The sequence below is a fragment of the Hydra viridissima genome, unplaced genomic scaffold (genome assembly GCF_058129835.1).
Source record: "Hydra viridissima isolate aposymbiotic clone 2 unplaced genomic scaffold, HvirCarnegie_v1 scaffold_11, whole genome shotgun sequence".
Taxonomy (NCBI): domain Eukaryota; kingdom Metazoa; phylum Cnidaria; class Hydrozoa; order Anthoathecata; family Hydridae; genus Hydra; species Hydra viridissima.
In genome coordinates, this window is record NW_028324310.1 from 506,569 (window position 1) to 521,580 (window position 15,012).

The 15,012-nt window shown below is 27.5% G+C and overlaps 2 protein-coding genes across 2 annotated transcripts in view; one reads left to right on the top strand and one right to left on the bottom strand.

Annotated features, from left to right (window-relative positions):
* LOC149881547 (propionyl-CoA carboxylase beta chain, mitochondrial-like) overlaps window positions 1-12,462 on the bottom strand; it is a 35,883-nt gene extending 23,421 nt beyond the window's left edge. Inside the window, exons 1-13 of the mRNA XM_090066515.1 lie at window positions 12,176-12,462; window positions 11,895-12,008; window positions 10,758-10,826; window positions 10,083-10,139; window positions 9,661-9,774; window positions 9,279-9,339; window positions 9,111-9,160; window positions 8,885-8,926; window positions 8,550-8,616; window positions 8,416-8,461; window positions 7,523-7,597; window positions 7,354-7,435; window positions 7,111-7,234 (exon numbers count right to left, since the gene is read on the bottom strand). Of these exons, the coding sequence (XP_089922641.1) occupies window positions 7,111-7,234; window positions 7,354-7,435; window positions 7,523-7,597; window positions 8,416-8,461; window positions 8,550-8,616; window positions 8,885-8,926; window positions 9,111-9,160; window positions 9,279-9,339; window positions 9,661-9,774; window positions 10,083-10,139; window positions 10,758-10,826; window positions 11,895-12,008; window positions 12,176-12,340 (1,066 nt within the window). The 5' untranslated portion in view covers window positions 12,341-12,462. The remainder of the gene's footprint in view (window positions 1-7,110; window positions 7,235-7,353; window positions 7,436-7,522; window positions 7,598-8,415; window positions 8,462-8,549; window positions 8,617-8,884; window positions 8,927-9,110; window positions 9,161-9,278; window positions 9,340-9,660; window positions 9,775-10,082; window positions 10,140-10,757; window positions 10,827-11,894; window positions 12,009-12,175) is intronic.
* Window positions 12,463-12,618: 156 nt separating this feature from the next.
* On the top strand, window positions 12,619-14,223 carry LOC145191513 (E3 ubiquitin-protein ligase MSL2-like). Its single transcript, XM_090067146.1, has one exon. The coding sequence runs from the start codon at window positions 12,619-12,621 to the stop codon at window positions 14,221-14,223; it is 1,605 nt and encodes a 534-aa protein (XP_089923272.1).
* The last annotated feature ends 789 nt before the right edge of the window (window positions 14,224-15,012 follow it).

Below are 15,012 nucleotides of genomic sequence, written 5' to 3' on the forward strand. Positions count from 1 at the left end.
TTGTGAATTTTTATTTGATGAATCTTCAGCTGAGATAATTTGACAAAACTAAAAAAAAGTATAACTATTCAATGAAAGACGTCTTTTGTTTATATTGCCGGATCTGTGTCTCCTAATGATGATTTGCTTTACTAAAATGAAATTTTAACCAGAAAAATGTTTTATTTTGAAAAGTTTGGTCAATATCTAAAATCACTCCATAGAGGTGAGTTAAAATTCCTATTAATACTGTTCAATGTGTTTTCTTCACACTTGTGCTCTTTAACTCTATTAAAAATAAAGTTTGTTGGACATTTCTGTGCAACACTTTTATGCTTATATCGGAGCGTTACTCTTTTGACATGGAACAACATCATGATAATATACTTTCACACTTTTTACACCAGAATCAAACAAAAACCGTCTCTGAAAATTTTAAAGTTGTCTTGTTAAGTCAAAAGCTATTCATTGACACTTGTGTTTTTATTTCTTTGTTGACATTTATTAATTGAGTTAAAGTTTCTGTTTTATGATTTTAAAAGTATTCCTAATTTCTTTTAATCACTAAAATATATTCCTATGTAGAGGTGTAGTTACCCTAACAGTATTTTATTTAACTTTTATTTTTTACCTGATATAAACCTTTTTTTTATTTCATTATTTAACCCTTTGAGGACTGACGGAACTTATGTCCCACTACATTAACTCCTGTAAGCATCTGCGTCTCGTTATTTTTTTTTTTATTCGAGACGAGACAATGATATCCGGGATACAATTTTTAAAATCCGAAAGAAAATTTATTGTCCCGGTTTAACTTTATTCCGGGACAGTTTATTCGTCAATTTTTTCCGGGACATTACTCGTCTCGTTATGCTTGTTCCGGTTCATTTCAAAGAAAACGATTCCAAAACGTAGACCCTTAAACTCCTGTTTTTCTCTTAAACCGGTTTTTTTTTTTTTGCTGTAAAAACATTGCGTAAGTTTTCACTTGGTTTTTAGTCATGTTTTAAAATTACATTTAATTGTTTGTTATCAATTATTTTTTAATTCAGATGTAAGGGTCTGCGTCTCGGAATCGTTTTTTCTAAGGAAAGTATCCGGTAACTAAGCAATATAAGAATCCATAACAACTAAATTTAAAAAATTATCACTTTTGTAAGAAGTGTGATCTCATATTGGTACTCATGCCAAATTTAGTGAATATAGCACTTATAAAATATCTGCAGATAACAAAAGTAGGTTGTTGCTAAGCAAAATAAAGGTATCCATAGCAACGAAATAAAAGAATATTACCTTCATAAAAAGCGCAGACATCATATTAGTACTCATACTAATTTTAGTGAATATAGCTCTAATATTAAATTAGTTATGAATTTTGTCCAGTAAAAGTGCATTCTGGCCCACTGTGCATACTTTTATTTGTGTTGAGAATTTTTTTAGAGCTTCTTTAATGTATAACTAAATAATTGAAGTTTAGTTAAAGTGTTTTAAAGTTTTGCATACACTACCTTTTTATAAAATTTTAGGTGGGACTAATAAGTCCCGTCAGGCTTTACGGGCTAATATTTTTAAAGGATGTATTGCTCGATTTATGGTGTAGACCGAAAATCAATGGGGTTCTTGAGCGTACTTTATGTAATGCTTATGTGGTCTATAAAATTTAAGTGGTAAAAAAATTATATAATGCAGTTTAAAAGATCAGTCGCACAATCGTTAATAATACTTAGCAGACTACCCAAAAAAGGACGCCCAATGTTATCACCTTCTTTATCAACAAAAAAACGCCGAAATTCTAATTATTCAATACCTTTGTCAATTAGAGGAAAAAATCAAGGCATTCATTGACCTTTCTATGAAACTAACCTTGGAAGATGTGAAGTATGCTCAAAAGAAAAGGTTGAGTCAAGACCACATTTTAAATCCACTACTTGTAAGGTTTTTTTTGTGCATAAATGAAAAAAAAAAAGTTTTTCGAAATATCATAGCATTTAAATAAAATGTGTTTAATAACAAAGACTTTGTTTTTTCTTTAACTAAAAATTTTTTTAAAAAAAAAGCTTTTATGGCCTGACGGGACATATTGGTCCCACTTCAGTTTCCATAGTAACAATCACCCTGGTATATTGAAAAAATGTGTATTGTCTATTACTGGATCCTAATTAGTATATTTCAATTGTATATTTTATTAAACACCAGCGTTTTCCTCCCTTAGGCCTTAAAGGGTTAAGCAATTTTATAAATTGAAACAATAAAATAAAGTTTATTATTAAAAACTTAAAAAGATTTATAAAGTGTACAAATTTTTAATTCGTTTAATATTTTTTATAACGAGAGAAACATATTTTGTTTTAAAACAAATATCATCATATTGGTTTTTGAAATATCGGCCCACACACTTTTTCCTGGCGGATTCAACTTATTGATGGTTGTTTAGAAGTATAGTCGGAATTCGGACGTTCCAATCGGAATTTAGAGATTTGAGGACATTTTAGGATGTAATAGGCACTTTTTAAGTACCTACTGCTTTCTTACCCCCGAATTTTAATTTTTGAATACCCCTAAATTTATAGTTCTTACACAGTTATCATAGTTATCTTATGGTTTTTTCAAGAGTGCTTGCAGATTTGTAAAGAGTAATTTAACAAACATCGATTCTGCTATTTTTGTTTACTCTTTTTCTTTTTTTTTTTCTTGTTTGGGCTTCAGTAAAGGCCGAGAATAAAAACAAATTTACCTTAAGTATATTTATTGATCTAACTAAAGCTTTTGACACCGTTGATCGTTGCATCTTGTTAAAAAAGTTAAAGTATTATGGCGTAATAAATAAGAACTACATTTGCATTAATAGTTCCCCTACTATTAGAAAACAACATGTTCAAAACTAGGAGTTCAAAATACTTAAAGTCCCGTGTGGAATACCACAAGGATCAATAATAGGCCCTGTCTTATTAAACTAAACCCATAATGAGAGACATGAAAATGATGAATGTTTATGAAATAAATATTAATCAACACTTAATTTTAATGCATAAATATACAAATAACCTCTCTCCAGCTAACTTTATTTGTAAGTTTGAAAAAAATATAAATGGAAAGTATTTCTTAAGAACAAATTAATAAAAGTTCTTTTAAATTTTCAATGAAATTAAATAAGTATACAGAGTTTTTGATAACATTTCGAGGACCAAGAAATGTAATTATTTTCAAAAAAAAAAAAAAGCTAATAATAATATAATGATAAAATCTTAAAATCATTAAACACATCAAAGTTTAAAGCTCTCTTTTAGTTATTTATGTATTGGTTAATATATTTTAAATCTTTGAGTTTTTAAATTAGAAATTTAACATCTTACTTATATCTGCAGTCTATTAGAACTTTTTGACAATCTATATTTTTTAAGAAACTCTATGAAAAGATTGAGATGGTATTGCATTACCCATATCTTCTTTGTGTCCCGATCTGTTTTTTAAATTGTCTTGTTTATTTATATTGTTTTAACGTGAAACCTTTATGTAACTTATTTTATTCAAAAGCAAAATATATACTACTAAAAACAAAGCAACTTTATATACTATTAAAAAAAAATAAAAGGCAAACAAAAAAAAAAGGTTCCTAAACCAGAGAAATCCAACCTTTTTACAGAGCATGCATTATTTTATTTGAGGGCTACAAATTTAATTTTTGAAAAATTAAACTAATTTAAAACATTAATTTTAAAAGGATGATCCCTCTCACAAGGGTGAATCCAAAGGGTTATTCCTCCCCACTCGTTTTTGAATATTTTGTTTTAGAAATCTATATATTTAACTCAGCACGTTGTTTAAAAACACAAGTAATTTTGGGAGGCTGGTTAAAAGAGGAATGACACTTTAATAAAACTGTGTGGCGCAAATTTTAAATTAAGGGCCTACTCGGTAACAAATTATTGAATCCAAAAATTATCCCTTGATAGATCGTCTGTATCCGACAAATTAAAGAATTTCCCTTGCTTTGATAATTGTTAGTCTGTGCTATTTGGGTTTCTGGCAAATCGTTAGTGTACTATTGGGGGTAAGGCCAGTTTTGAAGAGTTTTTGAGGACTCAAAAACCAAAATACATATATTGATACATAAATGGAAAATTAACATATACAGAAAATTAGATAAATTGTGGTTTATTCAAACATGCGAAACGTCAAATTCAAATAAACTTTTACTTTATTATTATTACATATTATTCACTATATTTTATTCCACCATTAGCTGTAATTTATTCCTGTGTTTTTGGTGACAGAGAAAATAAATGCCAGACACAACTATGAGGCTGTTTATTAATTACGTCAACCCCCCCCCCCTCTCCTGCTCACCAAACTTCAAGAGACACAACATTTGATTACCTCTTACCCTCCAAACACTACGTTGCAAACGACTACTAACGCTGCTTCAAATTACTTTTTTTTAAGTAAATAAATTTATTAAAAAAAGTAAAAGTGTTGACGTCCACTTTTCTTGACCTACTTCTCTCCCCCTTGTCAACAACTGTCAAAGCATTTAAGAATCCTCCTCCCCCTATTTTGTTGACATCATTAAAGTAAAGCCCAAATAATAGAAATGACCAGAATCCTACTATATCAGCTATTCTGTGTAAGAAAAAGCTGAAAATCTATAATTACTTTTAAAGCAGGGGACTTGCTTAACCTCTTATCACATTTTATGTTTCTAATTTTTCTAAAAATGTGTGTACACAGCATAAAGTCATCCAGGGTAATAAAAAAAAATTGTTTAATTTTGTCAAAATAACGTTATTCTAACAATAACTTGATTAGACAATTAGTTGTAAGATACACGTTTTTAATAAGAAACGAGTTTATAAGAAACTTGCACTAGAAGCCCCAAAATCTTTAGAAACTTTTAGTGATAAGTTACTTTTGAATAATAAACTTATTTAAGAGTTGGAGGAATATTTTTTTAACTTTTACCTACTTATTACATCAAGATTACACAAAGTTATTATCTACAACGGAGAACAACAGCTTAAATTAAAAGGAGAACAACATTATCTACAACAGAGAACAACAGCTTAAATTAGTATTTCATTTGCATGTGCAATTAAATGGAATTTTACTAAGAAACTTTTAGTACTAGATTTAGAACAAGCTTTAAAATAAGAAACTTTCAAATACTCATTACAAACTTACAAATACCCATTAGCTTGGTTTCTTATAAAAAAAAAAAACAACTAAAAAAAAACTTGTAACCTATAACAAATTTTCAAAATTTTGTTAAAATTATTCACAATAGACTTAAAATAATACAATGAATAAAACTGAATACATATTTGAATATTATAATTTAACAAAACGTTTAAAATTTTGTTTATTGAACTACATTAGAATTTATAAATATGTAGATTTTAAAATATGTTGACCTTTTTCTAGATAACTGATTAGAATTCAGCATTCAGCATCTAACTTACAAAAAAAAAACTTAGGAAAATGCTATAGATATCATTATTATTTAGTAGAATTCAGTAACTAAGTAACTAAAAAAACTTAGATGCTACTGTTGATAAGGACTGCGAATAATGTTTATCACTTAAGCATCTAATTCATCTGTGCTCATTTTGACTATAAGTGTGATCAAAATAAACAGTCTTAATCTGAAAAGGTTTTGCAGTGGCTTTTGTTTCTAATCCAATCAACAACAACAACAACAAAAACTTTGACTTTTTAACCATTATTTTACAGGGTAACTGTATTTATCTGAAAGATTTTTATTGCTGTAGTACAGTCTGTACATATGATACATTCCAAATGTATCGCATCACAAATGTCATTGGTGATGCATGGAATAAACATTTGCAGAGTATTGTACATTAGTAATATATGACAGCAATCTATTATTGAAATCAGCAATCTAATTATTTAAATAGTTGTATTTACAAAAATAGCATACAGAAAACATTACTTCCTTTGCTTCAATTGAATTCCTAGATTAACTTCATTTTTAATAACATCATTTTATATAAGCTCATCATAACATGATAAACATTAGGAGTTCAACTAAAAAGTAAAACTATTTGCAACAAATCTTTTGGTGCTTCCCAAATATATCAAGTTTAAGATACAAAGGTTTGATCCAAGGTACTCGTTTACATATCCGAATGTTCATTAAAACATGTTTTATTTTATTGATATGCTAACTAGTGTTGGTCCTTTAGAAGCATCTTGTGAAATTTTTATGACCATAAAAAAGTGTTAAGTCTTTTTTAGAATCAATAAAATCATTTTTGACAGTTTTTTATGTTGAAAAGTTCTGTTAAATATTTCATTCTCTGTTAAATAATCCCATATTTTCAACTGTTGTGATTAATTTGTAACTTTATCAGAATACAAGCTTTATTAAAAAGATTTTCACTATGCCAAATAAACATTGATCGATATAACATGAAATTGTTAATAGAAATTCGTTTTAAAAAGAAACCAGTACATTGAAACTACACTAATGATGTTTGGCAATCAAAGATCACACTTTAAGCTTCACCATTTATTTACCTCTGTAGTCAACAAATAGCTAAGCCGGCTTAGCTATTTGCGTAAAAATCGCAATTTTTGGTACCAATATTAATTTTGGTACCAAAATAAAATCGTTCCTATTTACGGCTCTACCAACCATCAACATTATTATAATAATAATAATAATAATAATAATAATAATAATAATAATAATAATAATAATAATAGTAATAATAATAACAATAATAATAATAACAATAATAATAATAATAACAATAATGATAATAATAATAATAATAATAATAACAATAATGATAATAATAATAATAATAATAATAATAATAATAATAATAATAATAATAATAATAATAATAATAATAATAATAATAATAATAATAATAATAATAATAATGATAATAATAACAATAATAACAATAATAATAAATCAAATCTATTTATCCCAATAAATTTCGAACCTGTTTTGAAGTGTTGAACTTTGTATTTATGCAGAGTGAAAAATGAAATTATATAAATATTTGGCTTTCTGTATTTCAATACATAATAGTTCTTGTTTCTCTAGCAAAGGTTCAGAATACCATTTATTGTTAAGTGCTCCCACATGTAAATTTAGCTTACCAGCTTGTTTTAAAGGTTGATTTCCAACAAATCCTACAGTTTTTCCATTCATTCGGGCAAATGCTATAACAATGTTTTCAGCCCACTTTGGCATGATCTCAAATAATTCACCATCGTCAGCAACCTTAAAAAACCAATGTAAATCTGTTGAAAGCTTAAGTATGAAAATCATAAACAAAAATGTAAAATTAGGTGATAACAAGTGTTTAATTTGGATTACAATAGAATTAACTTTTAACTTACAGCTTTCATAACTTCCTTCATATCGTATCCTTTTAGAGGATCCAATGGTACAATTTTATCAAGCACTGGACAACGCCGATCTCTAAAAAAAACGCAACCAAATAACCTAAGGTTTGAATTACTTTGAACTAAGAATCTAAAATGACAATCAAATGGAGAGAAATTTAACCTTGGATCATTGCAAACTCTAATTGGAGCTTCATCTTTATTACTTAATGGTAAATAATCAAAAAATTCCCGTAACCTAAAAATAGTGAAAATATTATCTATAAATACAAATGTGGGAGAACTAAAAAAATTAAAAACAAGAATAGACTTCATGTGTCAAAATTCTTGATTTATCAAAACAAACTGTTTATTAAAACAATGTTATTTTTAAAGATGCACAAAGAACATTTTAAAAGATGAGCAAAGAATATTTAGCAATCAGAGTGGTAAAATAAAGAACACTGAGAATGAATAATTATTGAATGAGCATAAATATCTATACCTTGGATATTTTTTAATTTACTTCAAAATATTTTGCTCAAAAATTGTTTCTGAGTAAATCACATTTATGAGAAAATAAAAAATAGGTTATTAAAAAGAAAATTTTATTTCTCAAAAATAAAACAAAATTATTTATAATGTATATATAAATATTTTGGGATAATTTTGGGTTATTTTGGGATAAGGGGCAATTATAAATGGTTTTTTTTCCAAACTTTTTAAGGAGTGTTTATACATTTTGAACTTTTTAAAATTCAATTATATTTGATTTCAGTTTTCTCTTTTTAGATTTAAACCCGACGTTTTCTGATTTTATCTCACAAATTCGGTCCAACCCTGAGACAGCGGCGATGCTTGACTCTGTACAAACAGACTCTAACATAAGTTCCTCCTTGGAAAGCATGGACGTCGTTTGATATTAAAAAAAAAAAAAAATACGCTTAGTTTGATAGGAATTATTATTTATTGATAGGATTTATTATTTTTCAATAGCTAGGTGATATTGTAGGTGTAAAAAAACAATACAAATTATCACTAAAAATAACAGCAACTGCAATAATAATATTGGCTTACTGAGACAATGCATGCACATCATTTTCAAAATCACCTGCAGCAACACCTAAAATTATTGCATAGCAATTGTATATTAATTAAAATGTAAAGCCAAAAGTCAACATCAGCAAACAGAATTGTGCTTAATCAATTACCTGACGTGGCTGTATGAACTTTAGTACCACCAAGTTCTTCAAAACTCACGTCTTCATTTGTAACAGTCTTTAAAAAAAAATTAATGCAGTTTAACATAGATAACTTTTATATATGTAAAAAAAAATATTTTGAGCATCAATATTCATAAAAAGATATTATTAGGAGCATTAAAGGGTAGAACTAACTAATATTCAAGGTACTAATACATTCATGGGAAAAAAAAATTTTTTCAATACCTGGAACTTTTTTACTTTTTTTAATGCAGAGGATTTTTTTAGTCTTTTAACCATTTTAATTGCTTTAAGCAATTTAAAGAAAAATAACCAAATATTACCTTGACAACCTCAGGACCAGTAATAAACAAATATGATGTATCCTAAAATAAAAATAAGATTTAAAAAAAAAGGGTTTTAAAAAAAAAAAATTTCAAATTTTGCTGCAATAATCTTGCAGGTGCATAAACTTTTCTTGTCAAATTTTGTCAATGGAAAATATTTTTTATATTATTTGTTCAAAGTGGTATAAGAACTTTCAAAATACTGCACTTGCAAAATACCTACCTTCACCATGAAAGTAAAATCTGTTATAGCAGGAGAATATACTGCACCACCTAAAGTTTATTGATTTTATTGGGTGATTATTGAAATATGCAGATAGAAGAAAATATAATCAGAAAGACTCATTTTAACAAACGATAAAACATGAATTTATCATTTAAAAAAAATTACCTGCACAAGGACCCATAATAAGAGAAATTTGAGGAATAACACCTGATGCAGAAACATTGCGCTAAAAATAATAAATTTATAATTTTAATCATAAATATACTCTTTTTTTCTAATCAAAACCATATTAACTATAAAAGATAGCATTATGTAAATAGTTTCTTTCATAAGATTCATTTGATATTACAAGATCATAAAATTCTTTTGTTTATTTCCTGATCACTTGCTTTTTAAATAACAAACTTTTAAATCACAAGAAATATTAAATAATCAAATTTTTGACACCATCTTCTTTTAAAATTTAATGATTTTTAATCATCATTTAATGAAATTGATAATCAAAAAAATGAGGCAAAAAAACACAACCATAATATAAAGTAAATACTTGAAAGATGTGTGCATAGCCAGCCAATGAATCAACACCTTCTTGAATACGGGCACCACCAGAGTCATTAAGACCAATAACAGGATATCCCAGTAATAATGCTTTATCCATTATCTAATGTTAAAATGAGCTTAAGTTAGGCAATTATTATTATTTTAAAATACAGCCTTATGCTTGTATGAGAGTACTCAATATTAAGTGTTAATAGAGCAATATATACGTATGTATGCATATATATAGGTATGTCACAGCTGATGATTGCTGAAAGGGATGAAACTTTAAGTACCATAAATAGTTGTTATTTCTTTGTTTTGTTTTGTGTGTGTGTGACTTGATTGTATATACATAAATATACATATATATACACTTAATCAAAACATATTTAACTTTATTTTCTATTAGTGGGAAATTTTAAAGCTTACCTTGCAAATCTTGTTTGCATGAGCCATGGACAGACTACCACCAAAGACTGTGAAATCCTTTAAAAAAAAAATCCTTTCAAATATTTTTCAAACATGTTCAGTATTATTCAGCTTGAAATATATTTTTAAAAAATATATCATTTTGTTAAAGAGTTTGATTCTTTTGTCTTCAAAATATTTAGCTTTTGTTCACCACTGCAAATAAATGGACAAGTAAATTAAGGTATAAATTTTTTCAGCACCATTTTATCTAATAACAAAAGAAAACAATTCTGATAGAATAAAAACAATTTAAACTGCATCAGCAGAAACATGCTTTTAGTTCTTGTTTGAATTTTTTCTAAATATAAAAAAATCTTATTTGATTTCTTTCACTTAAAATTCATAAAAGGAAAATAAAAGTGTTATAAAATCTTTTTTTGTATAAAAACTAGAATATGGTCCATATAAAAAATTTCTTAAAAAATCTGTCAATTTTTTTTCATACTACATTTGAGAATTGGATGCTCAAATAATGAGCATACAAAATACAAAAAGTTGGAAAACCTTGACTATAAAACTTGAAGAAAAAGTGAGCACTAGTTTTGATTTAATACAAAATTATTTACTGTAAAAATTGAAGTGAAACAGTTTAATAAACAAAAAATAAAAATAAAAATTAAAGCTACAAATTACCTGACTGAACAAAAATACAGGTCTGCCGTGGATTTTTCCATGGCCTGTCACTACACTATCACCAGCAAACTAAATTTCAATTTTAAAGTAATATTTGAGATTGAAGAAATAACTTAAAATTAAGTACATAGTATTAGGTAATTTTTAAACAAAAAAAAAATTTTTTTAATGGATCTGTTGTGTTTTTCAAAAAATTAATAAATAAATAAATAAAAGAATTCTTTTGTGAAATTCACAATTTGGCTATTAAGATTCCACATAAAAACTTACTACTATCAGCTTCTAAAATGTTTTTCTATTCAAAAATTTGTATTGCTTTGCTTATTTTGTTATTTTCAGTTTGATTAGAGTCATCTTATCTGCATTAAAACAGGTTCACTAATTTTTAAAATGACTTTATAAACTTTATCTATTAAGGGAATTTAAATTCTAAAAAATCATTACTTAATTTCAGATTAACAAAGCTAAATTAAAAAATTATTTATGTTATTGTAAACAAAATGATAGCTAACTTATTTTGAATTACTCACCAAAACAGAATTAGAACTTGACAAGCTTTCAATCTTTACAAACTTTACAGAATATAATTCATGTAAAGTAATTAATGCTTAGGTCACTTTATCAATAAAGAAATTTTTTATTCATTTCTTGAAATAAGAAATGTAGATTTCATATAAAAAATATATGCCAAGTATGGATTGCTTAGATCTTTTAGAAATAACTCAATAAAAAAGTGTAAATTATTTCACCTCAGTATTTGTTATATTTAAATAAATACATTTCCTCAAACAAATTTAAATAATTTTTAGAATGATTTTAAATGCTTATATTAAATCTTCTTCAATATAAAAAAAAAAACAAAAAAAAAAAAACGCAAAACAAATACCTAATTTTATTTAACAAAAAAATTTAATTGATAAACATGATATGTTATGAGGTGTTTATCAGTATACCATATATACAAATATCTTTCTAAATTAGAATAATCTCGTAATATAGATTGAATATAAATGATTGTAAGAAAGCCACATGGTTTTGTAGCTCTTAGGTGTAAATAAAATTAAGCAAACATGAGCAACATTTGAACTTATATCTAACTCTACAAAAAGAGTTTGGATAAGTTTTTAAAACTTTTACCTTTTGTTCATTCATTCCAAACTCATGGCAATTGTGCTCTGCAAACATATCATATTCATGGAATGAGCCTTCATCAAGAAGTAATTGAATTCTTTCACGTGCAGTTAATTTACCCTAAATAAAAATTTATAACAAAATATTGATGTATGTTAATTTATTTACCAATCTTTTTACTGAATAGAGCTGATATTATATCTCACATCAGTATGAAACACTTCTTTTTTTACGTCGAGTTCATAGTTACAAACATAAAAACTAATAACAGACTCAAAGATTTTTACTTTTTTATGTTGGCTTTCTATACGCTTTAATCCTCCTCCAACCAAAGCAGCCTCTCTTTTTTTGGCAATCTTTTCAGCAACCGGATTAAAAACAGTTGCAAATCTTGAAGGAATAATAACATTCCTCCAATATTTATAAGGTACAAATGCTTTACATAACGACATGATTACACAGTACTGATCAGACTTGAAAAAATTTCGACTTAAGAAAAACTGGAATTCAGGTGCATATTTTGAATAACGCGGGACCTGGAAATTAAACAGTTTTCAACGCAGTTATACAGAAATAATGATCTTTTGTAGTTGAAAATGTTTAAGTTTTAGTGCGTTAGACCACACACAAAAATCCGTGTTTAGAGTAAAGTTCAAAGCTCGACGCGAATAAAGTCATCAAATATGTTTATTCATGGTTACGCAGTGATGGGAAGTGGAACATTTAAGTAATGAATGCAACTATTTTATATACTCAGTTATCTCGTCAAGTATTGATGTTGAAAGCAGACGCCCCTGAGGAGTCACTAAACGTTTTTCTCGATCCTGAAAAAGGATTTTTTAAGCTAAAAACGTACTTATCATGTCGATCATGTAGGAAATTGGGCACAGACCCATATGGTGCTGAATACTGCAATCATCTTTTATGCAAATCGTGTTTTAACGAAAATAAATACAGCAATGGCTGCAAATGGTGTCGCAGTGAAGACAGTTTAGTTAAGGATTACAAACATAACATTTTGTTGGGATTGTATAAGAACTTGTGCGCCATTTTGCTTGATTATGTTACCGGGTGGGACGGTGGGACGGGAATTTCTAATACTAAACAAAAACTTATTCAATTTTTGAACGATGGTGCATTACCGGACAAAATTAGTTGTGATAGCAAAATCACACATGAAAAAACTGAACTCTCTTTCAATCAAAGTAATAATAAATTTGCTTATGGTAATAATTCCTCTGCAAAACCTGATAGACCTGTTATAAATAAAAAAGATGCAAATATCCAAATTGACATTCCTTCCACATGCTATACCTGTAAATGCCAGACAACCAGGAAAAAAACTTTTGTTGATTTTTCTCATGATCCAAGACCTATTTCTTTACAAGAAGGTGACTTAGATAATCTCAATGAGAAAGTACCATCATCACCACATCGTGTTAATTGCAAACCACCAGAAAAACATGAGATAACAGATCCTGATGAATCTCAAAATCAATTGAATGGAAAGGAGGATTTTTATGCTTCAAAAGATAAAAATTTTATAACAGAATCAGATCCCTTAATTAGATCTGAAAAAAAGTTGTACCAGTCCATTTCTTCAACAATACTTTCAAAACGAAATAACATGAACATATTTGAAAAATTTGGTTTAGCATTGACTCCACCCCAAAAAGCTGCTGATTTTATTGGGTCTCTAAAAAAATCTCATAATAAGAAGGTTTACAAAGAGCAAAATGATCTGCAAAAAATAGGCTGCAAGGAACCAAAGTTAGAGCCTCTAAAATTAAAAATGAAAAGAGTCAATGCAACAGATAGTGATGATTCTAATTTCAGTGTGCAATATAATATTACAAACGGTATTGATAAGAAAGCTTATTCAAGCTTTCATTTAGAAGATAATGAATCAGAGAGATACAATCCTGAAGCATGTCGTAAAAATAAACGAAGAGCCAGTACATTTATTACAAACTATGCTATATTTTCAGATGACAGTGATTTTGAACAGCTACAGGAATATCAAAAACGAAAAAAACCATGGACACCAAAAGAAGTTCGTGGTGTTTGTGGCTGTGGTGTTGGTACCAATATAAAATACCTTAATGATATTTGTAAACGATCTCGATGTCCTTGTTATTCGCAAGGTCGTGCTTGTTTAAATTGTAAATGCCGGTTTTGTTCTAATCCTTACGTTTTAGAAAATGACAAAGTACCACTTGATCATGGAAGTACTTCTAGCGAGTGCCAATCAATTAGTAAAAGAAATCTACAAGACTCTTTTATTCAGCAATGGGCAAAAGAAGAGCCTGACTTAGTTGATGTTGAAGCTTTGTAAATTTATTTTACTATAATATTTTTTCTTTATAAGAAGCTATAACTAACAAGTCTACATATTCTGTTGACTTCCTAGTTTACAATGGTTGTACAACAAAAACTATTATGAACAAAGTCTTTTAAAATCTAAAACTGAAAAAGTTCTCAAAAAATTTGGCACTTGTTTCTTTTAAGAGTATTTCAAAAATTATTTTGTTAATGGTGTAATTTTGTATCAAACATTAAAACTCTGACTTATTTTGTCAGTTTGAAATATCTTACTTATCGAATTGCAATTAGGTAATTCAATGAAAAGCAACGGAATTAAACTGTTTTTAGTTGAAAAAAAATGATACCTTTTTTACATTACTTTTTTACAAAACAAAATATAATCATATTTAGAATTCTTACGTTCTAAATATGTTTAGATATTTTCTTTCGTAACGGAACTTATTATGTTTTAAATGATAATTTGAGGTGAAATTTTTTAGCCTCTTTCCCACCCCTCCTCCCCACCTCCATTGTTTGTTGACATTGTTTGGAATATTTGCCTATTATTCATTGCAATTAAGTACTTCCTCCTTTCCACAATAGTTGTCACATTTGGATACTTTTAGTCCGAATATTGAAAATCTGTGCCATTTGAGTAATGTTTTTTAAAGATTTGCTAAATTTGTCCCGCTCTAATTATTTTCTAATAGTGCAAATTTAAGAAAAAAAAAAATCAGTACTACTCACAACACAATACCAGTTGTATTACAGTGTGAATCTGCCCTCTATGGAAAATATCATGATATCAAACGGAAACATC

Bases quoted from the DNA above. Each gene is read 5' to 3' on its own strand.
- LOC145191513 (XM_090067146.1), top strand. From the start codon at position 12,619: ATGAATGCAACTATTTTATATACTCAGTTATCTCGTCAAGTATTGATG.